This window comes from Anopheles darlingi, chromosome 2 (assembly GCF_943734745.1).
Source record: "Anopheles darlingi chromosome 2, idAnoDarlMG_H_01, whole genome shotgun sequence".
NCBI classification, from domain to species: Eukaryota; Metazoa; Arthropoda; class Insecta; order Diptera; family Culicidae; genus Anopheles; species Anopheles darlingi.
Genome location: NC_064874.1, coordinates 89,554,586 through 89,579,401, shown reverse-complemented (window position 1 = coordinate 89,579,401; position 24,816 = coordinate 89,554,586). Strand labels below are relative to the sequence as shown.

The 24,816-nt window shown below is 46.9% G+C and overlaps 6 protein-coding genes across 15 annotated transcripts in view; 3 read left to right on the top strand and 3 right to left on the bottom strand.

The window, feature by feature from the left end:
• LOC125948482 (uncharacterized) overlaps positions 1-2,011 on the bottom strand; it is a 15,726-nt gene extending 13,715 nt beyond the window's left edge. For 2 of the 4 annotated variants that reach the window (XM_049674600.1, XM_049674604.1), the window contains exon 1: positions 1,453-2,011. The gene's annotated coding sequence lies outside the window, so the exon portion shown is untranslated. Of the gene's footprint in view, positions 172-1,452 lie in introns of those variants that run through there. The other 2 variants (XM_049674603.1, XM_049674601.1) reach the window with 2 other exon arrangements.
• Positions 2,012-2,041: 30 nt separating this feature from the next.
• On the top strand, positions 2,042-2,856 carry LOC125948488 (cytochrome c oxidase assembly protein COX20, mitochondrial). Its single transcript, XM_049674617.1, has 2 exons — positions 2,042-2,409; positions 2,479-2,856. Exons 1-2 carry the CDS (start codon positions 2,341-2,343, stop codon positions 2,785-2,787), a joined length of 378 nt encoding a protein of 125 aa, XP_049530574.1. The 5' UTR covers positions 2,042-2,340; the 3' UTR covers positions 2,788-2,856.
• Positions 2,771-6,858, bottom strand: LOC125948486 (ribosome-releasing factor 2, mitochondrial). Of its 3 annotated transcripts, XM_049674615.1 has the most exons (5): positions 6,649-6,858; positions 4,693-5,213; positions 4,379-4,626; positions 4,191-4,312; positions 2,771-4,127 (listed from the first exon to the last, which is right to left on the bottom strand). In XM_049674615.1, the coding sequence occupies exons 2-5, from the start codon at positions 5,123-5,125 to the stop codon at positions 2,861-2,863; spliced, it is 2,070 nt and encodes a 689-aa protein (XP_049530572.1). In that variant the 5' UTR covers positions 5,126-5,213; positions 6,649-6,858; the 3' UTR covers positions 2,771-2,860. The 3 variants fall into 3 exon arrangements, with proteins under 3 accessions (XP_049530572.1, XP_049530571.1, XP_049530570.1); XM_049674614.1 differs by lacking the exon at positions 6,649-6,858 and having other exon boundaries at positions 4,379-4,577; positions 4,824-5,539; XM_049674613.1 differs by lacking the exon at positions 6,649-6,858 and having other exon boundaries at positions 4,693-5,536.
• On the top strand, positions 5,932-11,220 carry LOC125948484 (xanthine dehydrogenase). Its single transcript, XM_049674611.1, has 2 exons — positions 5,932-6,485; positions 6,968-11,220. Exons 1-2 carry the CDS (start codon positions 6,393-6,395, stop codon positions 10,952-10,954), a joined length of 4,080 nt encoding a protein of 1,359 aa, XP_049530568.1. The 5' UTR covers positions 5,932-6,392; the 3' UTR covers positions 10,955-11,220.
• A 519-nt stretch (positions 11,221-11,739) lies between these two features.
• On the bottom strand, positions 11,740-18,364 carry LOC125948483 (transport and Golgi organization protein 1). 5 transcript variants are annotated; one of them, XM_049674606.1, is made up of 9 exons: positions 18,212-18,364; positions 16,471-17,931; positions 16,195-16,329; positions 14,965-16,121; positions 14,723-14,883; positions 14,559-14,660; positions 14,294-14,493; positions 13,621-14,220; positions 11,740-12,819 (listed from the first exon to the last, which is right to left on the bottom strand). In XM_049674606.1, exons 1-9 carry the CDS (start codon positions 18,315-18,317, stop codon positions 12,734-12,736), a joined length of 4,008 nt encoding a protein of 1,335 aa, XP_049530563.1. In that variant the 5' UTR covers positions 18,318-18,364; the 3' UTR covers positions 11,740-12,733. The 5 variants fall into 5 exon arrangements, with proteins under 5 accessions (XP_049530563.1, XP_049530564.1, XP_049530565.1 ...); XM_049674607.1 differs by having other exon boundaries at positions 16,195-16,326; XM_049674608.1 differs by having other exon boundaries at positions 16,522-17,931.
• A 925-nt stretch (positions 18,365-19,289) lies between these two features.
• LOC125950147 (UDP-glycosyltransferase UGT5-like) lies at positions 19,290-24,712 on the top strand. Its single transcript, XM_049677826.1, has 5 exons — positions 19,290-19,377; positions 21,314-21,623; positions 22,223-23,018; positions 24,130-24,236; positions 24,311-24,712. The coding sequence occupies exons 2-5, from the start codon at positions 21,363-21,365 to the stop codon at positions 24,704-24,706; spliced, it is 1,560 nt and encodes a 519-aa protein (XP_049533783.1). The 5' UTR covers positions 19,290-19,377; positions 21,314-21,362; the 3' UTR covers positions 24,707-24,712.
• The last annotated feature ends 104 nt before the right edge of the window (positions 24,713-24,816 follow it).

Here is a 24,816-nt window from a genome sequence, read left to right as displayed (position 1 = left end):
CTCGGTCAGCTATGTGCGTGAGAGCGCGTTCTTGAAGAACAGACACAATCCCTCGCACCAATACTCGCCCAACGCTCGTTCAGCATAGGTTGAACGTTGGCTATTTTGTGTGATGAGAACGGCAACGGCGGGCGGTGGTACAAGCGCAGCTTCAAACGTACGAAATCGAGCCGAAATGCTACGAGTGCGAGCGTTATTACGAGTCGTATGTTCGGCCACAGGAAGATGCAGTCACTACGCCGAACACGGATCCAACCAACCTCCCGGAGTGCGCGGTGGTTATCTATGTTGCTTCTTCCCTTCGGACCAAAAACCGCAATTCAACACTCGGTGTGCGCCCCCCACCCCAAACCAAACCAAACCGGGTGATATTTTTGCTCAACATCAAACGGTCACGATAAAAAGTTAAATTGCAAGATAACGAATGTGGAAAATATGTGCGCAGCGAGCTTCTCTCAACTCAATTAGAGATTTGAATTCTAAAGATGCTCAGCGCGTCCGCACCAGGTTTTTCATGAGTGGATGATGCCCAAAAAAGGTAACACGACAATTACTTTTCACTTAACCAAGCGTCCCCGCATTTATGTAACGTACTACTGTTTTTCTTTTTTTCTTTTTGGTTACCGTAAAGGGCTCCCGAACAACAAAAACGTTATTAAAACCAGAGCCACGCATCGGGATTCCAACACCTTGTGTTACTCAAGACTAATACGAGCACCCCTGGCTCATGCAGGTAGCATTTGCCACAGGAAATGCTTTATCAATGCAGTTTCGATGCGTTTTTGATCGAGCATGATCCGATTACACTCGTTTACCTATTATGTTATTGCATATCAGTGTGGCAACCAGAGAGCCCCATATGAAGCCTTTATGGCCAACTCTGGTGTGCCGCAAAAACCGGGAAAACAAAATGGCGCGTGAAAGTCACTTTTCTTGTTCTTTTATTTTGCTTGCGTCAGATGGAGCGCCTCCTATACACACAGAGTTTTCTCTACCACGCGCGCCGGTGTGAGTGTGCTACTGCTGGCTTGGATGAGTGTATTTGTGCAAACCGCGTATGCTTCGTATGCTCGGCGTTGCCTTTATGTCCGTCTAGCAACCGCAACACGATTTACAAAACTACACTCTTTCCAGCCGTCTGTCCATTCCATGCTTAATCGTTTGCTATCATTAGTGGCACAACATTCCATTTTACGGCACTTGTGAGACCACACTTTAGCCAAGAATATCCCGCGTGGCGGTCCAAGCGGCGCCCGCGCTTACTGCGTTACCGAGAAATGCGTCAACGCGTTCGAAGTATGATCGACCTCTGGCTGGCCATCGTCGGCGGAGCCAGCGAGATTTACCTGGCTACCACCTCTGGGACCATTTTTTACCCCACTGTGCCCTACCAGTAATGCAAATGAATGTTTTTACACGATTCTATCACAGCACTGCCAATTATAAACTTACCTCGCAGAAGAGCACGCGCTAGTGTGAGTGAGTGTGTGTGGTGGTGTGTGTTGGCCGACCGTATATTTGCGTTGGAATTATTCGTACAGCTCGCTTGCTGCGCTTGTCGTTGTCGCCAGCTTGGCTTACTTTTCTCGCGCTCTAAGCGTGATCTACAAACAATTTCCGATTATCTCGTCCGATCGAAGCGACTCGAAACTCTCGGTTTTGCAACCAAGAGACTGCTTCTATGTTTGCTTAGAAAATCAGCTGCCCTGCCCCTCTGCACTCTCCCGTCCCGCCGAAGGACAGGTAAGATGTGGGTGATCGTTTCTTACGCGTAATTCAGAAGAGCAGCAGCAGCAGCACCACCTTTTGTAATGCACACGCACATGTACACAAACACTCTCCTCTGCCACCAGCAAGCGACGACGGCCACGATGAGTAAAATGCACACGCCTCACGGCCCCACGCGGAACAACGCACACAGCACACACGCACGCACGCACGACGAATCGCAGTTAAATCTAGGCGAAGGACATACTTTTTACACGCACGCACTACGCTCTTTAGTTAAACTGCCTTTCGCTGCAGCGGCCGTTGCTAAAGATAATCGCAAATCACCAAAGATGCTCGCACGCGTACCAGCGGACTTCCTTACCAGCGTGATGTCGAATGATGAATGAAAGAAGAAAAAGAATGGAAAAGCGAAACGCGGGCGCTTCGAAGTCCCGGTGAAAAAGGTACTGTTCATAATGGAACAAAACCTCTGCTTGACAGTTCCGCGCCTTCTTGGTTTTGGGATTTCATAACACGGACCTGCCCGAACAGATTGTAGCATGAAGGTCAATTTTTGGCTCGATTTTTAAAGACTAATATAAGTGCGTTGACTAGTTCTTGGTATTAACTATGGCAGAAAATCAGACAACCGCCAACAGTCAAGGGTTCGAGGTGGATATTGACCCTCCACCGGATAGGGTAAGGCCGGATCTGTTCGGTGCTCCAATTTCAAACGCAATCTAACCCTTTTGCTCCGTTTTGCTTCAGTCATTCATGCTCTTTGGCCGGGACGTTAGCACGATACCGTGTTTTCGCAATAGTTTCCTCTACGGGATAAGCTTCGGTATCGGAGTGGGATTTTTAGCGTTCCTCAAAACGTCTCGTCCTCAACTATCGACACACATCGGCTTCGGCACGTTTATGGCCACGACGTTCGGATATTGGTTCCCGTGCCGGTACACCTGGTCGAAGCAGAAGTTCGATATGGCGTTAATGCAAAAAGCCTTGCAGCAGCAAGCGATATACGAAGGCACGGAAAAGGAGCGAGAATTGGAGGCGAAAACGGAATCTGCGTGATAAACCAAATAGTCAATAAAGTCCAACACAATACTGGCTGTAGCATTTACGTGATCGTCGTTTACATCGTTTATTACAATCCCAAAGATCGTTGTAACGCCAACGTCTCTTCAGCATCGTTCAGTGGCGAATGCCCATTCGGTTCCATCGAAACCGTGGCCGTACCGGAGCTAATGATGCGCAACGTCGTCGAATAATCGGCCAGTTCCGCCAAAGGTGCGTTAACTTTTATCACCTTACTGTCCGTACCCTTGGCTATAACTTCCTCGATTATTGCCCTCCGACGACTCAGATCGGCCAGGATGGGTGTAACATACTCGATTGGTGTCACGATTTCTAGAAACATATCCGGTTCCAACAGGCGACACTTGGCCTGCGCTAGGATGTTTCCAATGCACTGTGCAGCAGTAGCCATTATGAAGGTATCCGCCGTACCTTTTCCGATCGTCAGAGCATGCAGCTTAACGGTGCAGTTCGCAAGCTGTCCTCCCAATTTTGGGCCACGTTGCAGAGCGGCAACGGCTCCCTTTCTAAAGAACGCCATCTGCCTAGGACGCACCAGTTTCAAATTTTCCTGTGCCTCACCACTGTTATCTAGCACGATCTGCTCTTCGTTGGGATCGTCACTGGGTGAGATCGTCATCGCCATCTGAACATACTGTTTGCTGCCAGCAATTTCCTTCTCCGCTGTCCGTTCCCCATAGCTGGGTTCCACCAGTGCTTCCTTGTACGCTATCTGAAGTGGCCCTAGATCAGCATCGATGCGATACTCCGACAAAATACGGGACTTTATGATCTCCAAGTGAAGCTGGCCCATACCACCGAGCACCGTTTGTCCCGTTGCTTCGTCGAATCGCACCCGAAGACTTGGATCTTCTCGCTGAATTTCACCCAGGGCCTTATCGAGTTGTGTTTGTTGGCTCGCTGATGGTGGTTCTATCGAGCAGAAGTAGACCGCATCGGGAATAGTGGTTTGAAGACCTAGCTTCTGTGTGAGGAAAAGCGAATCATCCTCCTGGATTGCTCCTGGCTGACCAGTATTATCTTTATGAATCCGTTTGAGGGCACTCTTTAATGCAGAAGCATTCGCTATGACTAGGTCACCGGTTACAGTGGTCTTTGGTCCAGCACACAGCCCAATATTACCGGCAGAGAAGGAATCGATTTCACGGTACTCATCAGCAAGCGGCTCGTATATGCGCTGTACCGTCTCCGTATTGCCGGCGGCAGTGATAAACTTGGAGTTCTTCTTCAATGTGCCCCGAAAGGCCCGGATCAAAGATATAGGGCCTCTCTGCTTGTCATGCATTACTTTGAATACCTTTCCAACGAATTCCTTGCTAGAACAAACCGAAAACCTTTTATCTAGCGCCTTAGTAAAAGCATGATATCGGAATACTTACCCAAAATAATCATAGATTTGATTCCTTTCATTAGCCGCCGGTAGGAAATTTAAAATGCCATCCATTAATAGCTGCACACCAACGTTTTTATACGATGAACCCAACAGTACAGGGACGACCAGCTGAAGAGAGACAAGATAATGGGACTCGCATCGTGTTTCCCTTCAGACCATCAGCTGATTATTCACCTGCTTGGCGGTGCAAGCACGAAGTGCATCCAGTATGATGTTTAGTTTGATGTTCTCCATGCTGTCGCTATCGATGATAGCTTGAGCTAGACCGTCATCCATTCCGGAGAGTAAATCGATTAGCTCTTCAAGCCTCTGGCGCACTCGTTCCAGCGTAGTATCATCTTTTATCGGGCTTATCTCGTAGGTCCTTCCATTGCTTTTATGATCCCAAAAGATTTGCGACATTGACAACACATCAATCAACCCTGGAAAGTAAGAGACCATGTAGCATTGTAGCAAACCATGGGTTACAACGTTCGGTCGAAGCTTACCTATCAACTTTCCATCGTGCCTAATAGGCATTTGCAGCGGAACCGGTACGGCACCCAGCTTGGTACGGAGCTCCGAAACACATGCCTCAAAATCGGCATTCTTTTTATCCATTTTGTTAACAAACACCAACCTAGGAAGGCGATGCCGGTTCGCTTGGCCCCACACGGTGACCGTTTGTGCTTCGACTCCGGCCGAGCCGTCCAGTATGATTACCGTACCGTCGACCGCTCCTAGCGACTGTTCTACTTCCATAGTAAAATCTATGTGCCCCGGCGTATCGAGCAAATTGATACGGTGGTTCTTCCAGTCGAAACACACGGCTGCACTGCAGATGGTAATTCCTCGCTCGCGTTCTTGCTGCAGGAAATCGGTGACGGTCGTCCCGTGATGCACCTCTCCCAGAGTTTCCGTCCGACCGGCGTAGTACAACATGCGCTCCGTGGTCGTCGTTTTTCCCGCATCGATGTGCGCCAGTATGCCCACATTTCGTATCAGGCTCTCGTCTATCCTTTCGTTTGGGCTGTTGTGAGTAAAACGTGCTGATGTAATCCTGGTCGAGGAAAGCGTCTCTGGCCTCTTTCGCACCCTCATTCCACGGATCAGCGCATGGTGTAATTTGCAGCACAGTATTCCCTTTTTGTGACACAACATTCTACTTTCATAAAAGGTGTTTTAACTTTTCGTGATTCGGTTTTGAAACCAGGCTGAAAATCACGTTCTAAAGCAAAACCCGTGCTTTCGATGTTTATTTTTACAAACTGACACTGTCCCTGTGAAAATACTGTGACAGATAATCCGATTGCAAACTGATTTCTCTCATTATAATGGGGTTTAAAAAGAAAACTTCGTTTGTTAAAGGCTGTTTTTGGGATTTTTTTTAATCAAACAGGATTAAACATCTCAAAAGTACTGCAGCCATGTGCTAGTAGCCGAAACAACGATCAATAAATTCAATTTTCAGTGATCCAAACAACTTATTATAGCACTTTTGAATCCAACTGAACCCTTTGAGTTATAGCAACATAGAAACATGATCCATGTTTTAAACCCTTCTCTCTCCCTGCTTGATAACTTGCATTCCGTTATTAAAACAAAATCACATGCGCAATGTCCTTCACACTCAAGCACCGGCAGTGTTTAACCGATTAGATTAAACAGCTGATTTTTAAACCAGCACGGCGTGCCTCACACTAGAGCGGTGCGAGCTGATATGGTTGATTGAGATTTACGATGCATGGGGCGGACAAGCATGCTCTCTTGTACTCTCCGCGCTGTACGGCTTCATCTGGCGTGTTCTCTCACTAGGAAAGGACAGCAAAATAAGAAGCGGCTCATCTGCATGGGTCCACATTCCCCCAAGACGACCTGTGAAGTGGTTGAGTTGGCGCATTTCTGTGGCAAATCTCGACGACAGCAGCAGCAGAGAGGACTGTCCACTGTACTCCACTCTCAGTCGCTCGCCTGATCACCAGCAGTGCTTACCCCTTTGAGTTTGCGATCGTTAAGCCCGCGAAGAAGACCGTGGCACACGATCATCCCAAAAAGCTGTTTACTGTGGAACACATTCTGCAGACGATAAAAAAAGTGAAAGACAGATATTTAGACGCCCGAGTGTCAAGGTCAAAACGGCTGCACGGTGTGGTGTAAAATAGTGCTAGCGAAGATCAATTGGATTAATTGATAGGTTTCGCTCGTCGCAATGGCTCCAACGAACATCGGAAAAGAATCGGCCACGCTTGCGGAATTGTTCGACGAAAAAGCGTCGCTTACGTTTTTCGTGAATGGCAAGAAGGTAAGACAATGTATTTTAAATTGAAAAAGCAAATACGGACCGCTCTGTTCCAGCACATTCCGGGATGAAGGCCCTGTAGCAACAAGCTTATTGATAACAGTTGTTCGCAATCACGTTTTAAGTCAATAACGATAGTGGCGTAGTGGTGGAACGTGCGACTGACCTAAAGGTAACAGTCACTTTCTGCAGCGAACCGTAAACATCGTGTCGTCTTGCTGGTATGATTCGCGCAGGCTATACAATTTAATCAAGAGCACACCCATTGCGCCGCCTGTCCCTTATCACCGTTGTTTTGCGCTCAATCACTGTCTCTTCGAGATTACGGTTTCGCTCTCTCACATTCTGTGGCAGCAGCATGGTTTCTCTTTCGTATTGCCGCGTACTATCGAGGACATGTGCATCGTTTGAATACCATTGCGGTGGCACGGTCAGGACACTTGAAATAAGGTTTTATTCTCCCATTTCTTCTCACAACATTGCAGATCATCGACGAGAGTCCCGATCCGGAGTGTACGCTGCTGGTGTATTTGCGCGAAAAATTGCGCCTCTGCGGCACGAAGCTAGGATGCGCGGAAGGTGGATGCGGAGCCTGCACGGTTATGGTATCGAAGGTTGATCGCAAAACGGGAAAGTTGCAGCACCTGGCGGTTAATGCATGCCTTACGCCCGTTTGTGCCGTGCATGGTATGGCCGTTACCACTGTAGAGGGCATCGGCAGTACTCGTACCCGGTTGCATCCGGTTCAGGAGCGCATCGCGAAGGCTCACGGGTCGCAGTGTGGTTTCTGTACGCCCGGTATCGTCATGTCGATGTACGCGCTGCTGCGCAGCTCTCCCGTACCATCGATGAAGCAGCTGGAGGTAGCTTTCCAAGGGAACCTTTGCCGTTGCACAGGCTATCGTCCAATTTTGGAAGGATACAAAACGTTCACGAAGGAAGGAGTTGCCACGGCCTGTGGCTTAGGTGAAAAGTGCTGCCGTAATGGAAAAGCCAATGGAAACGGCAGCGAATCCGGTTGTGGGGCGCAAGTTGAAAGTACACTGTTTGAACGCGGTGACTTCACGCCTTATGACGCCACGCAGGAACCAATTTTTCCACCAGAACTGAAGCTTTCCAACGGGCTGGATGCTAATTCGTTTGTCTTCCGATCCTCACGCACTGCCTGGTACCGACCGACGAAGCTGACCGATCTGCTGATGCTGAAGAAGGAATTCCCCAATACCAAGATCGTTGTGGGCAATACGGAAGTTGGTGTGGAGGTGAAATTCAAGCACTTTGAGTATCCCGTTTTGGCTAATCCCATCCAGATCCAGGAGTTGACGACCATCGAAGTCAGTGAGGCCGGATTAAAGGTTGGCTCGGCGGTTACCTTGATGGAAATGGAGCAGGCCCTTCGGCAGGAAATCGACACACAGCCTGAACCAACGACGCGTTTGTTCCGGGCCATTGTCGACATGCTGCACTGGTTCGCGGGAAAGCAGATTCGTAATGTGGCCTCGGTTGGTGGCAACATTATGACTGGTAGTCCGATTTCCGATCTTAATCCCATTTTCACGGCGGCTGCGGTTGCACTGGAGGTCGCAAGCATTGATGGCGGTGTCCGGACGGTTCACATGGGAGAAGGGTTTTTCACCGGCTATCGCAGGAATGTGATCAAACCGGATGAAGTTCTTCTCTCGGTGTTCATTCCGCGCACAACGATAGACCAACACTTCATTGCGCACAAGCAAGCCAAACGACGGGACGACGATATTGCGATCGTTAATGGTGCCTTTAATGTTCGTTTCCACCCTGGAACGGATGTGGTCGAGGAGATTCACCTGGCTTTTGGTGGGATGGCACCAATCACCGTACTTGCCACGCGTACGGCTAATGCATTGAAAGGGCGATCGTGGGATAGCAAGCTGGTGGAGTGTTGTAACGATCTCTTGATCGAGGAGCTACCCCTCAGCGCATCTGCACCGGGCGGTATGATACTCTACCGGCGATCGCTAACACTCAGCCTTTTCTTTAAAGCATATCTGGCCATTGCTCAAGCACTCGATAAAACATCTATCAAAGGACGCACTCCGATTGCGGATCGTGAAAAAAGCGGAGCGGACACGTTTCATACACTTCCTCCGAAGAGTACCCAGCTGTTCGAAAAGGTTTCTCCAGATCAACCGGCCACCGATCCGATTCATCGTCCGCAGGTTCATGCATCCGCGTACAAGCAGGCCACCGGTGAAGCGGTCTATTGTGATGACATTCCAAAGTTTTCCAACGAATTGTACCTGGCCTTCGTGTACAGCTCCAAGGCACACGCGAAGATCGTATCAATCGATCCATCGGAAGCGTTGCGTGAACCGGGAGTGCATCGGTTCTTCAGTGCGGATGATCTAACGGAGGAGCAGAATAAGGCCGGGCCCGTATTCCACGATGAGTTTGTCTTTGCCAAGGAGGTAGTAACAACGCAAGGCCAAATTCTGGGAGCCATCGTCGCTGACAGTCAAACTATCGCACAACGTGCCTCCAGGAAGGTCAAGATTGCTTACGAGGAACTGCACCCCGTGATCGTTACCATCGAAGATGCGATTGCCCAGGAATCATTCTACCCTGGCTTCCCACGAACGATCGTAAGAGGCGAGGATATTGAGCAAGCTTTGGCGAAGGCCGACATCGTCGTGGAAGGTGACTGCCGATTGGGGGGCCAAGAGCACTTCTACCTCGAAACACAAGCTTGCCTTGCCATTCCGAAGGAAACGGATGAGCTGGAAGTGATAAGTAGCACACAGCATCCCACCGAGATCCAGATGCACGTGGCGCATGCGCTTGGCATTCCAGCATCGAAGGTAGTGTCACGCGTGAAACGGCTTGGCGGTGGGTTCGGTGGTAAAGAATCACGTGCAGCGATCGTTGCCATACCGGTCGCTCTGGCAGCGTATCGCCTCGGAAGGCCAGTTCGTTGTATGCTCGATCGAGATGAAGATATGGCCATCTCCGGTACGCGCCATCCGTTCTACTTCCACTACAAGGTAGGAGTCGGTAAGGATGGCAAACTGGTTGCTGGAGATTTCCGGTCCTACAACAACGGCGGCCATTCGATGGACCTTTCGTTTGCAGTGCTCGAACGATCACTATTTCACATTTCGAACGCTTACCGCATACCGAACGTTCGAGTGCGTGGTTGGGTTTGCAAAACGAACCTTCCCTCAAACACCGCTTTCCGTGGATTCGGAGGACCTCAAGGAATGATGGCCGCCGAAACGATGATGCGCCACGTGGCGCGCATTCTCGGGCGCGATTATGTCGAGCTGGTTGAGCTGAATCTGTACAAGGAGGGCGATGTGACGCATTACAACCAAATAGTAGAGGGCTGCAACGTGAGCAAGTGTTGGGATGAGGTGCTACATACGGCCAAATTCCAGGAACGCCGGGAAGCGGTCGAACAATTCAACAAGCAGCATCGTTGGCGTAAACGGGGCATTCACGCCGTACCGACAATGTTCGGTATTGCGTTCACTGTGTTACATCTTAACCAAAGTGGTGCCCTGCTGCACGTGTACCAGGATGGTACTGTGCTTCTGACCCACGGTGGTACGGAAATGGGACAGGGCTTGCACACAAAAATGATGCAGATTGCTGCCAAAGTGCTCGGCATACCATTTGACCGCATTCATGTCTCGGAAACGGCAACGGATAAGGTGCCAAACACTTCGGCCACTGCGGCTAGTGCCGGTTCCGATTTGAATGGTACTGCAGTGCTGAATGCGTGTCAAACGATCGTCCAGCGTCTGGAACCATTCCGTAAGCAGTACCCGGACAAAGATTGGGACTTCTGGGTTAGCAAGGCATACTTTAGTCGCGTTTCACTGTCAGCTACCGGGTTTTATGCTACGCCTGAGCTTGGGTACGATTTTGGCACCAACTCGGGGAAAGCCTTCAACTACTACACATACGGAGCGGCATGTTCCGAGGTGGAAATTGATTGCCTCACCGGTGACCATCAAGTGCTGCGAACGGACATCGTGATGGATTTGGGATCCAGCCTTAACCCAGCCATTGATATTGGACAGATCGAAGGAGGATTCATGCAAGGCTACGGGCTGTTCGCTTTGGAGGAGATGGTCTACTCGCCCCAGGGACAGGTTTACTCCCGTGGCCCGGGGATGTACAAGTTGCCCGGATTTGCCGACATTCCTGGAGAGTTTAACGTGTCTCTGTTAACCGGCGCACCGAATCCACGAGCGGTATACTCCTCAAAGGCAGTCGGCGAACCACCACTCTTCCTGGCGTCATCTATTTTCTTCGCTATTCGGGATGCAATAGCGGCTGCCAGGAAGGAGGAGAAATTGAGCGAAGAATTTTCTCTCATCAGTCCTGCCACTTCCGCCCGCATTCGTATGGCTTGTCAGGATAAGATCACTGAATACTTCCGCGATCAGGCCAATGAAACCAAGCATGTTATTCCCTGGAACGTAATGCCTTGATCTGACATTAAAGGCTTCGGTTTATGATCAAATGGTCCATAATGTTTTACTGTAGATTTAGAGTGTGTAAACGTTTCAAGTTTTCCAAACATTTAATTTTTCCAGTTATTTGTTATGTTTGCTTCGTTTCGCCCAAAATCGGAATTTACACAGGCGAGATTTTGTTTTCGGTTCTGATTTTGTTTGTTTTTGTTTTAAGAAGTTTAGAAATCAACAAAAAGCATTTTATACGATTAATATAGTAATAAAAAATATTGTAAAATACACATACCGTCTCTGATAATACTTTCGTTCAGCAGATCGGCGCCTTGGTTCCTGCAAGCAAGTCCTTCTTCGGGCACGTTGGTACCTTGGAGATTTGTATACTTATTCGCTATTTGAAGTCTAGCGCAGGGCTTTGGCTTAGCGGAAAGCGTAGATGACTTGGAGGAATCAGAACTTTTAAATTTTTGTAAAAAATCATTCATTTGTTGTTGAATATCCAAGCGATCCGTAAGCTGAATACATATTGTTCTGTTCGAAATGTTTAAATTAGATAACATTGGAGACAAACATGGGATAAGACTGTAGCTATACTTACTTCACAGCCATCAGTTCTTCCTTGATTGACTGGACGCAGTTTGCCGTTGATTGTTCTTCTTCGTGTTGCTTTTTATCAAGACTGCACAGATGCTCCATCAGTTTATCAAGTTTCTGGTCAACATTCGAGACTTTTTCACTAACAATCTCCCAAGATTGCTTGGCATCGTCGTTGCTCACGGAATGCGGAAACGTACATCCTGCATCGTGATGTATGCGAATTGCAGGAGGCCTTGGCCGGGGATGCACTTCAGAGAACCCGTCCATCGGTTTCTGTGGCTGAACACATGCTGGTAACATGATCGGTATCATGCTAGCTTGTCGAACATCTGACGGACAGTAATTCACACTCCGATTCTTATTGTTCTCCATTGTGACCGAACTATTCGATGTATATTGAGGAGCCGTAGTGCTACCCTTTACATTGTTAGGTGGAACCGACGTTTTTCGATTTATGGATAAATTGTCCACACTACCCCAGCGATTGCTACGTTGCACCCCGAGGACCGTTCCGCTATGCGGTGTTTGGACTCCCAAAAAGCTGCTAGAGGGTTTCTTGAGAACACTGAACGTATTGTTGCGCGATAAGATTCTAGAAGCTGATTGCGCAGGTTTGGCAACCCCGCTGGATCCAGTTCCACGTTGCCACGGCAAAACTGATGATTTGTACTCAGTGCGCTCTTCAGAAATCCTGGTTGGAGGGCCCTGTAGACGTCTCATCGTGGCGAAAAGCAATTTCAAATTGACGCGAAAGAGCTCTTGCATTTCACGTCTTCGACGATTGCTGTGATGCATATTGACTACGATTCTCCATCCGATTTCGACTACTACGATTGGTTCCACTATCAACTAGATTGATTCTTTCAGCGGTCGGCATTAAAATTGTTTTAAACCCGATTAAATAAGTAATAAGTTCCTTTTTATATATTTTCCCATGTTTAGCAAATTCGGTTGTATGTCTTTGTTCATTTTGATCGACTGATTGTAATGTTTAAAATTCATCCAAATACTATTGAAGATGTGATTCCCCTGCAACCAAGGTTAATGTAATCAACAAACAAACAATTATATTCTCCAACTATAGATTTTTTGGTTTTCATATGATTTTGATCCGTTTTACTTCAACCAATATTTAACAACTCAACCTAATACGAAAGCATTCCAGCTCACATTTTCTACTTATATCAAGAGCCGTGTTCCTTACACGTGCGGATTTCTTCCTTCTCGATACTTGCTCGAGCTTTTACGTGTTCCAAGAGAATCCTGTGAACCGGAACTGAAACCTCCTAGTCGTGCGATGATTGAATACAGCACATATTCAAGCCGATATTCGTAGAGCGACAATTAGCAGGTGTGTTTGTGCATTTGCGATACCATTACCGTACCGGGGTACATCATTCCAATAAATATGCAAAGAGAACGAAAGTGTACACATAAAAATGGTTATTCTATTTCACAGCGTTTCGCGAATGGATCGAACTAGCTCAGGTGGCAGTGGTGTTCGAAAGATTCGATGATTTGTTAAGCATTATCAGAAGTTGTTAATGAATATTGTCCATGAGTAATGAGTGCCTGCCCGAGACCGAATGCGATGCTAAATATTGTCAAATGATATGGATTACACGAGGCACAGTAAAACGAAGAAAATTATGAGTAATATTCAAGCTGATCAGACTTCCATTTAATAAATTAATCGAAGACCGCCACACAAACCCGATAGATGAAAAGGCATGATTATAGGCAAATAGTTCAACTGCTGCTGTAACACCGTCGTCTTGCGGCGGATAATCGTAAGAAAATTAGTGTATGATGATTGGAATTAGAACAAAAATGAAAATTCTAAGCATAAATAGGAATGGAGATTTCATGCAAGCACATGTGATGTTTGTTCAAGTGTTTGTTAATCAATCCGTCTGCTTCTTTCACACTTGCCCGCTTTTGTTTCCCTAAGCCATATGTTTGAGCATGATTGAAGATGATGACCCGAAGCGCCAGGAACACACACACACACACAAGCTACAAGCTCGGTTATAAGTGCTGCTACCACCCATTGAATTCGTCATCTGAATAATGATTGCTATTGGTACCTGCGTATTTTTTGTTCCTAGGATCCTGTATGGGTGGCGAAGTGCGAATACCGGTTGGTGTGTATCCTCTTGCGTAGCCCCCATTGCCACTGTAGCGTCCATCGCGGTCACGATCGCTCGCCCGATCTCGATCACGCTCTTTGAAGTTCCGATCCCGATCACGGTCGCGCTCGCGATCCCGGTCCGGCTCATAATTCGAATGCCGCGAGTGATGCGGTGGCGATGGTGGTGGACTAAAATCATTCTCTGTCTCGTACGTTGACATTACCGAGTAATCATATCGACTATCTGGTGAGTATCGTCCTCGATCAGGACTGTAACGATCACGGGCATCAATGATACTGTTGGGAGAATAGCGGTTCGGTGGAGGGGACATCAGCCTGCCTAGTGGAGGTGGCCTCATTTCTCCAGGACCATGATGAGGCGGCATAAACGGGGGCAAGAACGGTGGTGGAGGACCTGGCATGAATGGAGCCATGAAGGGAGGCGGCGGCAGAACGCCCATAAGCGGTGGTGGTGCGTTTGGCGATTCAACTCGCATAGGCGATGGTGCAGTCATTCCCAGGTCCGTAGACATGCTCGGTAAATTGATAACACCATCTGTAGTAAACAAAGAGAGAATTAAAAAAACCCTTACATTGTGAAACGTAACATGGCCAATGTGCGTTCGTACCACTTCCAGCAGATACATCACCAAGCGCCGTCAGCTTGCGTCGCAGAGCACTTGACTCATTTCGGGATTCTTCTAATCTTCGTTCCGCTTGGCGAGCAGTTAGCCATGCGTCATGCGAGCGTGTTTCAAGCATAGTATACTGTGCCTTGTGTGCCGCAGCTTGTGCCTCAATCTCTGCACGTAGCTTATCATTCTGCGATCTAAAAGGAATTGTAAAAGATAGGTTTTTTAAAAGTTTTTACATTTTCTTTAAGCATATACTCACTTTAGCTGTTGTGTTTCATCTTGCAGATGTCGAATCTTCTCTACCGTCGATGTTGTTTCACCCTGTTGCTGCATCCACATGGCTTCTTTTACGCTTAGTTCCCTGTGTTTGGAAGATATAAAGCATGAAATATGGCTTGGTAATGCTTTTGGTACTTATCTTACTTTTGTAGCTGTGTTTCCTTTTCCTTAAAGTAAGAAGACAAAACCTCTAGCCTCGTTTCCGCTTCAAGCTTGTCTTTTTCCGCTTTCCCATAATCCCTTTTAAGGCTCGAAATTTCTTCATTCACCATTTTGATATGGTCTTCCACAAGCTGCCGCGCTATCTATTGAAAGTGCCACCCAGTACTATTAGTCTAGAGTACAAAACGAAAGATAATTGTATCTAGTGCCGACGAAATACTTACTGTTTCACCCTGTAGCTTATCTTGCAACGATTTGTTATCCTTGGTTAGAAGAGCGATCTTGGCATTCAATTCTACAGTGTCCATGAGACCAGCAACATTACCACTGGTGCCATCTGCAGAAAATTTGGCGTCCTTCAAACACTGTTCTAAAGCATCACACTTTGCTTCAGAGACAGCCAGTGCTTTGCGTTGTTCTTCGCCCTTAGTTTGTGCTATTTTCAGGTCCTTGGTTAACTTTTCGATTTCACCGCTAGTCTCCTTTCTTATACCTTCTACCTTCGACTGTAGCTCGGACTTCAAACGATCTACATCCTCTGTCAACTTTAAACAATCGCTCGTTAATTGCGTGCGCGCCTGCTGTAGCTCTTCTACCCGCTCATTTGCCTTACTCGTTTGATTTGCGATCGCTATTTGTAACTCACTATTTTCGCGACTCTTTTCCGCTAGGGAAGCGTTCATGGACAGAATTGTTTGCTGCTGTTCATTGAGCTGTCTTTGCAGTTCGTCTACACTTGTGGCAATGGTATCGCTCCCATTTTGATTCAACAGTTCAGCTACCATTTTGTTCAATTCCAGACCTGCCTCGGCCGCATTTTCGAGCTCTTTCTCCAGTCCCGCTATTTGAGCTTGCAGTTCCTGCTTCACAACTTCTGCTTGTTCAAGTTCGTTTTTCAGTGCGATCACCATATCGTTGGATCCGAATGAGTTGTTCTCGATGCTAGTCAACTTGTGACGTGTATCGTGCAGTTCAGCTTTTAGCAGTCCGTTCTCTTTATGTGCCGTCATGAGATCTCGTTCAATCATGTTTAACTTATAGATCAGTGGTTTTTCGCGTCGATTTTTGTTTATCATATAATGGCCCAGCGAAAAGACGAGCAACGTGAAAGACGTTATAGCTAGTAGCAAAATGAAATCACTCATTTTGAGGGCTTCCCGTAAGAATACTTCCACATAGTCTCCGAACGGTTCCCCGGTATAAACGCATTCACTGCTAGCTTGAGGCGGTAGAGTTGGCACTCGGGTATCTGTTTCAAGCCCTGGTGTCTCGATTATCGGTGATTGTGGAAGCACTTCTTCATGAGCACCGTTCGCATGTTGCCCTCCTCCGGTAACAGGCGGGCAGTTGATTCCCTCAACGTTACAAAAACCGGTCAAATCTGGACAAAATAATAATAATACAAATTAGATAATCGAGTTTTGGATGTACACACTGCAGTGCATGAAACTTACCTTTCTCATTTAGGGAATTTTCTGTGTTGGGAATGTTGCTCGTCTGCTCGCTGGTATCGCGTTGCAAACCACCGTTGTTTACGGTAGGGTCAAAATAGAGACCATCACCTGTTTTTTGCTGTCCGTCAACCCCTACTGGATCAGGGAAATGCAAATGAGTTTCATCGATGGTTTGAACTCCGATTGCATGAGAATTGTCTTTGTCTTGTTCGTACTGAGGAACGTTTTCATTGTGATGGTGTTGATGAGGAAGGTGCGAATGATGATCGTGGTTACCATGGTGATGATGATGATGGTGGTGATGATGACTATGGGCAAGTAGATTACCCAATCCTCCGGAAAGAATGCGATTAGGATGTGTTGGTTTGGTGTCCGACGCTACACTTTCCGTTACTGGTTCACTTGAAACTATCGGAGTAGGCGGTGTTGTTGCTTCCATGACTACTTCTACCGTTACGGGGACATCAATTTCCAGCGGAACTGGTGTAACGGATTGAAGTACAATGTTTGCTTCTGAAGCTATTTCCACTAGTGCAGGGATTTCAATGTCCGCTGGAGGTGGTGTAACCGTTTCGTCTACCAGCAAAGTATGTGCTTCGGTAGTGGCTTCAACCGGCACGTTCAGAATGTTATCAGATGTAACATGCTGGCTCTGCTGTGTTGGTTCCCTTGTAGCTTCGTCTAGACCCTGTGAAGGAGTTTCTGAGATAATCGGTATTTCGGACGAACTTGCATCATCCTTCGTATCGCCAGATATCGGTTCAGCAGTTGTATTGTCCAATACGCTTGCGGTTGTTATACGCAGACTATCTACTTCTGGAACTTGTTCAACCGTTTCATCCTTCGTTGTATTGTCCATAACCAATGCACTATCTATTTTCTGTTCTACAAGTTTTTCATTTAACGCGAATGGTTCCGAACTGAAGCTTTTAGATTCGGGTTGCTCTAGGGGTTGGCCGGTGAGTTGAAATTGATCATGTTGGACGTTTGACTGCTCTGGGGCATTATTTGTCTCGGCTGCTACGACGGGCACAGCACTGTCTGTTACAACTGCAGGGGGAACAGATGCGTCCCCAGTAACTGCAGAAGCGGCAGAAGCTGCACCTTTTGATGGCACATTTGCAGAAACGCTACCATCAATTTCTTTGCTGTCTTCAGTTTGTTCATCCTCGATATCCCCCAGTTCTTCATCATCGACATCAATTTCCTCTTCATCATCCTCCTCCTCGTCTTCATCATCTTCATTGCTGTTCTCCAAAGCATCATCAGTTGCTACTGAGGGTTTTCCAGTTACATGCAAATCCGTACCGTCCGCGGACGATGACTGCGTGTGAGGTATGACTTCCAAACTAGGTGCCGGCTCAACCGGAACACCCGTACCGTCATGTACTTTTGTGGAACTTTCACTTATGCTGTCTGCGATTTCCTTCGTAGGAACAGGTTCACCAGGAACATCCTTCGTTCCACCGGTGGCATCTGTTTGCTCCACTTTGGGGTCACTAGGCGGAGCATCATCACTAACGGTTACTAGATCGGAAGATTTGACGAAGATTTGTGTTTCTTTTAAGAAGTATTTAGCTACGAGGCCTTCTTTTCCGTTTGCTTTGCGCACTAGGTAGTCTTCATTCTTTCCGACTTGTTTAGCCAGGATCTGCAACATCTCATTTTGATCAACGTTCACCTTTCCTCCTGCGGCTCCCATATACCGCATGGATGCTCTTCCCGTTGAAATAACAGCTGAAAAACAGACCGTAAAGATGAGTTCGAGTGTCTACTAAAAAAAATCTGCACGTTGACCAGTATGTATTTTTAGCCCAAGCGGGTTCGACTATCGCCCCGTTTGTTCCACCGTGCAATTAATCTGCAATCCGATCGGATTAACCACGAAGATAGCGATCATTGATACGCGAAAATGCGAAATAAAATCCTCGCTTCGTTTTCTGTTTTCACAGAATCTGGTCAAGGAGGGCAAGGAAAGCGTTTGCTTCCGTCTTGCGCTGGAATGGGGACTACTTACTTGTGCACTTGGGATCGCCACATTTTTTCCCAAATGCTCCGATTACTGTGAAAGCTAATCCTAGACACAGAATATTTACAAAACAAGCACTAGCCGAGAGTTTCATGATTTTCCTCTTTGCTTAAGCCACATCACTCCCGACGACGACGAATTATTTTTCCACGGTGAGCGCGACAGCTTACTCACTACAGTGAGGCGGTCGGCTCACTATGGTTCTTACGTGGAGCAAGTAAATGTGAGAACAACAATCGAGGTCGCGAGAAAAAAAGCCCTTTTGTGAGCAACAATCGAATGGGGGTCTATCAAAGGGTTGCCGAACAGCTGTTGCAGTAAAATGCGCGATACCGACCACGATCACCACGTGCGATTGAACGAGGATCAACAGATTTTTTTTAAAGATTTATGCAAAATTCTTGCAATGAAACAGCCAAGAAAATGGAATTATATGCTATCGTTTTAGACATTTAAGAATTTAACGAATGGCATTATATGATAATGTTTTCTTGCTGCGAGAGAAAATTAAGGAAATACGAGATAATTAAGGAAATTAAAGAAAAACGATCGGGGCGAGAATGAATCATGCATGGAGAAGACAAAGATGAACGCCCGAACAATAGAGGAAAAGAAAGAAAGCGATAGCAAAAGATAAGATAAGTAGAGAAAAGCAAATCTGAAGCGATAGAGGAAGATAGTAGTGTGCAAAGAGAGAGAAAGGCAAGACTAAACTGGTCCTGTCGCAAAACGGCAAATTAGCACACTAACGAGATCATTCCAAATAAAGACAACGAAATCAGAGAGAAAAGAGAGAACTGGCGCAAAAGAAGCTGCTCACGTGGAAGGATCACCCGAAAAGAACACGAGAAGCACGGACAAAGCGTGGCCCGTTCGTCTTTGAAGATTTGAAAGTGAAGCATTTCATCCTTGAGAGATGGTGGTGGCGATTGACTAATGCTTAAACAAACAAAAAACAAAAAAAAAACGTCCGTTGTGTTGCCGATCGCCGCACGGTGGAGATCGTGCCGATCGCACCCTGTAGTCAGCGCACACGCGAACCTGCCGCTAGCCGAGCATAGTATCTCGGAAGGTATCGCCGGCGTTGGACGTACTTTGTGAGGCCGCTGTGGTGTGTGGAAAGTGTTCCCGAACTCGTCAGCTTCCAAACCGCGGTTCGTCGTGTATAGTATACTTTGCTTACCATGCTCAGCGCATGGGTTGGATCGTTTCAGATTTTAGTTGATGGCATTCATACCGTTGATTTCCAATGTCTCCCATTCGGAAGGGGGTGTTATCTATCGCTTATCGCACTCTAGCGATCTGATAGTGGCTAGATGAGTCAGTTACTTATCAAATGCGATACAAACCAATCAGCGCAGGATGGTTACATAAACGAACGATTTAAACACGATGGCCACTTTTACTTCTTTCTTCTTTTTCGTTTTGCACGTGCTTATTTTTGGCTTCGAACGTTGCAGTCTAGAGGTAGGCTTAGGAGGCCATGAAAATGAAAATGCGCTGAGCTATGGTTAGTTGTTGGTCAGGTCGGTGCTCTCATATATCACCTCTCCCCCAGCGTGCGTCCCATGATGATGTGAGCTTAGTTAACAGGTGGAGAAATGCGCGTCCCGCGTGTGGTAAACATATGTTCCGCTTCCTCGTGTGCGCCAGTTCAATGTCAATGACGAGCAAGTTTAACGCTAATTGGCTATCTTCGGGTTGCCGCTTTGTGTTCGGGACCATTTTCGTAATTTCCACAACGTGAAATAGCGAGGTTTGCTCAGTTTAAAATCACCATTTTTTGAGGCAACTTTTGAAAATTGGTAGTATGCTCTGGCCGCACGTTGCGTTAGCATGTTACGCAAAGTTTAGGCGGAACAACGGTTACTATGATTGGCGCGTGGTGGAATTGTTACTTGTTCCCTCTGATGCAAGCATTGTTTTATGCTTGCAGAACGTACAAAGTCAGGTGGAAATGGCTCTACATGATGCTCTGTTGTTTTCAACGAGCAGTGTGGCACAGGCCAGTGTGCTATACTCCCGCCGAAGTGTATTAGTGAACGTCGTGAGCCGCGTTGCCCTCATTCGATCGAGTAGAAGAAGATTGCCTTAAGCATAAACGGCGATACGGCGGACGGCAACGATAGAAGGTTAATTCCAGCAGGGGACAAACGATCACCATTGCACAAGTGTTCGGTGACTGGAAGTGTGAGAATAATAATAAGCCCTCCAGTTCGTCAGCCTTCTGCTGAGGTCCGCCGATGCTGGAGCATTGCATTTCCGCTAGACTTAATTGAAACCTAACGCTGATCTGTTAAGGACGGTCGTAAAGGCACAAAAGCGATTATTAAAGGCTGTTATGGATCAGTGATATGGTTCTCAAATGGCCTAGTTGATAGCACGGTACCGTGAATGTGTGATTTGGGCAGAGAACAAACTGGCCACCTCGCCTTCAAGAATACTTATCTCGCCCCTCGGCAATGCAGCCTTTGCACTTCTTATTTCAAACGAACCAGCCATAATGGATGTTGAAAAATGAAGGTGGACATGATCTTACTCAACACGTTTTTGCGTTGGGTCGTGTTCTGATATTTTATCCTTTCATCGCTACAGATTTTTGAGACCATGGAAAGAGTATGGGAGTACGAAAAGAACAATTCTAATTAGATACCCGTAAACCGGATTGCTTGAAATACCATGATCTTTCCCAATAGCTTACTGAGGTTCAGTTAGATTTGTCTGTCCAAAAACTTCAAAAAACCAGGCTTTCGACAAGCTTCCTAAAGAACTGGTCGTTAATCTTCCTGTCTTACTGCTAAACCGGTTATGCAAAAAATCAAGTTTTGGCTGTCCGTCGCATCGTCTCCTGATAAAGCACCCAAAAGTCATAGTCGGGATTGAGCAAGGCTTAAGATGGCTTATCGCCAAGAGAGTGACCGGATGCTTTTTTTTTTTTTTGTCCGTGCGAGTACCCCCATAATGATTAATAGAACGCCAAATTAACGAACTGTAGAAAAAAAGAGTTGAAGAATCATTTCGATTCTGTCTGCAGTAACATTGTTTGTTAATCTTATGTTTCTTCTATTTTTTCGATTCCCTTTCGTGTAGGTTTGGTTTGCTCGGTAATCCAGCAGTCTTGTCCAGCAACGACGGCAGGATGAAGCCAGGATTGTGTGCCGCGATACTGCTGGTGCTGGCTGCCGTCACACAGTGCGGCAATGGGTACAAAGTGCTCGGACTGTTCCCTCACCCAGGCCTAAGCCATTTCCATTTCTTTCAACCGATACTGAAAGGGCTGGCCGAGGCTGGACATGAGGTAACGGTAGTGAGCCACTTCCCTGAGAAGAGCCCACCTGCCAATTACGTCGACGTACCGCTCGAGGGTATGACGTCACTGTCGGATTCGGTTAGCTTTGAGGTAGGTCAAAGTCGTGAGGTTTTTTCAGGAAAAAATAATCTGGAAATAACCCATTCTCGTAAAGAATGATACACCTCTGGGATAGCAAATTGCTCTCATCTCATGTTCGTGCGTGACAATAAGCCATTTGGAGGATTTCCTGTCGATAGAATGTAACGAATCACAATTTTTAATGGAGGGTTTTATAGAACTTTTCGCTCCAGCGCGTTTCATAATCCATGTTTAATAGCAGGGTTCCAGACGTTTCATTTCTACTTTTATTCCGAACCGTGTAATTCTTAAAAACCGAACATGGTGGATCCGTTTATGACAGTGCAATTAATTGCCGTAATCGGAATCGTTGTTTGAAAGATGATTGCAAACATCAACCTTGAACACAACAGCAAGTGGCATTACTAAGCGTGCAATAACGTTTCGTACTTGCACGATCTACGTTGCCACACGTAAAAAGATGCCGCGGACATGATTAACGTAACCATAGCAACCTTGCAAAGGTGGCGCAGCGCGCGAATGCGCGGGAAATACCATGCATTGGATGGATGTGCCAAAGCATGAGCGATTGAACTAATTGAACTTATCGATCACCTATTTCAATATAGCTTTTCGAATATCGACCGGGTTTTGGACACTTCATGGAGTTCTTTATGCTGTACACGTGGGGCAAGGAAGCCTGTGCGAATGCGCTCAATTCAGCGGCCATTAAGACGGTTCTGGAATCGAAGGTGCAGTATGATCTCGTGCTGCTGGAGCAATTCAACAGTGACTGCATGCTTGGTGTGGCGCATCAGCTGAACGCACCATACATTGGGCTTAGTAGTAGCCCCTTGATGCCATGGCACTACGATCGCGTCGGAAACCCCATCATACCGTCGTACGTGCCGTCGCTGTTTATGGGCTACACCGAGCGGATGGACTTTTCGCAAAGGCTGGCCAACTGGATCACGGTGCAGTGCTTCAAAACGCTATACAGTTGGTTCAACGATGCGGCCGCCAATAAGCTGCTCCGGGAACGGTTCGGTGAAGGTGTCATACCGGACGTACGCGATCTGCAACAGCGTACGGCAATGATGTTTGTCAATCAGCACTTTTCTCTGAGCGGTGCCAAGCCGTTAAGCCCGGCGGTGCTAGAGATTGGTGGCGTGCACATACAAGAGTTCCAACCGTTGGGCGACGATCTGCAGAAGCTGCTCGATAGCGCCGATCACGGTGTGATCTACATCAGCTGGGGATCAATGATCCGAGCGGAAACGCTGCCGGCCGAGAAACGCGACGCGATCTTGAAGGCCCTAGGAAAGTTCAAGCAGCTGGTCATCTGGAAGTGGGGCAACGAGACCCTGACCAATCAACCGGCGAACGTGCATATCCGGAAGTGGTTGCCACAGAAAGAAATTCTATGTAAGTACCTCCTGCCTGTCATATTCTTATGCTCATACCACAGATGACTAGATCACTCCGAAAGAACCGATCACGAGAAACGGAATTGTTTTCGATGGATTGTTTTGATCCTGGACATTCTGTTTAACCTTGAACGTTGTTTTCTGTTTAAGCGGAACCCATTTGGCGAAGGGAAAAAAGATCGAAAGAGTACTCAGAGATTAAAGTCCCTGTTAAAAATAGAACTAATACGCACTCCGAATGTAGAACCAGAAATGGGTCGTGTTCCCCGAGAATTCGAAAGGAAATTAGCAAATCCACATCCACCAAGAGCGAGATAAGTTTCTGTGGGTCGTAAGGAGTATGTAGATCCACAATGGCTTCATTTGGGCCATACTTTTTAAGGAATGACGAGATCTGAATGACCTGTAGATTGAATTTGATTGTGGCTGATGTGCTATGTCTGTGTTCAGTGTGTGTAACAAGATCTAGTTAAAAATGATTGATTGGACCGAACAGCGATCGTTGTTCCAGCCGATAGCATAAAATTTGAAATGTGATACGGTGCCGGTATTCGCGATTGGAATGATTTGTGCGTTTGTTCAAATGTCGAATGGACGCTTGTGTAGAATGCTACTAATTTAAATGCCACACCATACACGCGCGTAACGACCTTGGGATGATCGCTTCGAATTGATTTCGTTCGCAGATTTGGAGAAGTTCTGTAATGTTTCGATAAAATGTATTTCTCTTGAACATGCAATTCTGCACCAATGATACTATGATTGTGTTGCATCATAGCATCTTGGCACCATAGCGAAGCTTTGGTATCCAACAACCATTTATATGAAGCGTTGAAATATAAGGCGCTGCATAACCGAACACCAGGCAGTTGTAATATCACAGTTCTCTATTGAGAAACTACGATAAGGCAAAGTACAACAGATTGCAAATAATAGTATAGCTACCTTGCATAGCAATCAGAGCATATCCGTTGTGATTACATATGCTGCCAGGCTTTTATGCAGAAATAAAAGCCAAATCTAATTATAGCTCGATGACTAGCCGATTTATAATGACCGGATTAATTTCAAAAACGAATCATCTCGATCATCTATCCATTTCCTTCCAGGTCATCCCAAGGTTCGCGTCTTCATGAGCCATGGTGGATTGCTAGGATCATCCGAAGCGGCGTATTGCGGGGTACCAGTAGTGGTCACTCCCATGTACGGTGATCAGGTATGATGGAACAGAGCGCCCGATGCGCGAATACAGCTGACTTATGCGGTGGCTCATTTTTAATTCTCTTTCAGTACAATAATGCAGCCGCATTAGCCCACCGTGGCATGGGTGTTGTACTGGCGTATGAGGATATTACATCTGAGACGGTGTACCAGGCGTTGCAAAAGATGCTCGAACCGGTAGCGATGGAAAATGCTAAGCGTGTATCATTCACGTACCGCCAACGACCACTCAAGCCACTTCAAGCAGCAGTCTGGTGGTGTGAGCATGTGGCCGCAACCAGTGGCCTTGCCTTGGCGCAATCCTATTCCACAGAGCTACCCTGGTATGCGTACCATCAGTTCGATGTGTACATCGTGACGTTCACCTTCCTCGTGCTTTACCATGCGTGCTGGATCTGGCTGTTCAAGCGAGTTTGTTGCCGCGGTGTGTCAGGATTCAGTGATGAAAAACTTAAAGCTAACTAGTGGTCTCGTCATCGTGCTGGGATTCATCACCGTTATCATCCATTGATCCATCCATCCGAATCGTTACCATCCCGACGTTCTTTCATTCTATAGGCGCCCAGGTGCCCCAA

Bases quoted from the DNA above. Each gene is read 5' to 3' on its own strand.
- LOC125948486 (XM_049674613.1), bottom strand. From the start codon at position 5,344: ATGTTGTGTCACAAAAAGGGAATACTGTGCTGCAAATTACACCATGCG. The intron at 4,627-4,692 runs GTAAGCTTCGAC...CTTACTTTCCAG, and splicing joins GCACGATGGAAAGTTGATAG to GGTTGATTGATGTGTTGTCA. The intron at 4,313-4,378 runs GTGAATAATCAG...GTCTCTCTTCAG, and splicing joins GTGCTTGCACCGCCAAGCAG to CTGGTCGTCCCTGTACTGTT.
- LOC125948484 (XM_049674611.1), top strand. From the start codon at position 6,393: ATGGCTCCAACGAACATCGGAAAAGAATCGGCCACGCTTGCGGAATTG. The intron at 6,486-6,967 runs GTAAGACAATGT...ACAACATTGCAG, and splicing joins TTTTCGTGAATGGCAAGAAG to ATCATCGACGAGAGTCCCGA.
- LOC125948483 (XM_049674605.1), bottom strand. From the start codon at position 18,317: ATGAAACTCTCGGCTAGTGCTTGTTTTGTAAATATTCTGTGTCTAGGA. The intron at 17,932-18,211 runs GTAAGTAGTCCC...TCTGTTTTTCAG, and splicing joins TGGCGATCCCAAGTGCACAA to CTGTTATTTCAACGGGAAGA. The intron at 14,494-14,558 runs GTGAGTATATGC...AATTCCTTTTAG, and splicing joins GATGAAACACAACAGCTAAA to ATCGCAGAATGATAAGCTAC.
- LOC125950147 (XM_049677826.1), top strand. From the start codon at position 21,363: ATGAAGCCAGGATTGTGTGCCGCGATACTGCTGGTGCTGGCTGCCGTC. The intron at 21,624-22,222 runs GTAGGTCAAAGT...ATTTCAATATAG, and splicing joins CGGATTCGGTTAGCTTTGAG to CTTTTCGAATATCGACCGGG. The intron at 23,019-24,129 runs GTAAGTACCTCC...ATTTCCTTCCAG, and splicing joins GCCACAGAAAGAAATTCTAT to GTCATCCCAAGGTTCGCGTC.
- LOC125948488 (XM_049674617.1), top strand. From the start codon at position 2,341: ATGGCAGAAAATCAGACAACCGCCAACAGTCAAGGGTTCGAGGTGGAT. The intron at 2,410-2,478 runs GTAAGGCCGGAT...GTTTTGCTTCAG, and splicing joins TTGACCCTCCACCGGATAGG to TCATTCATGCTCTTTGGCCG.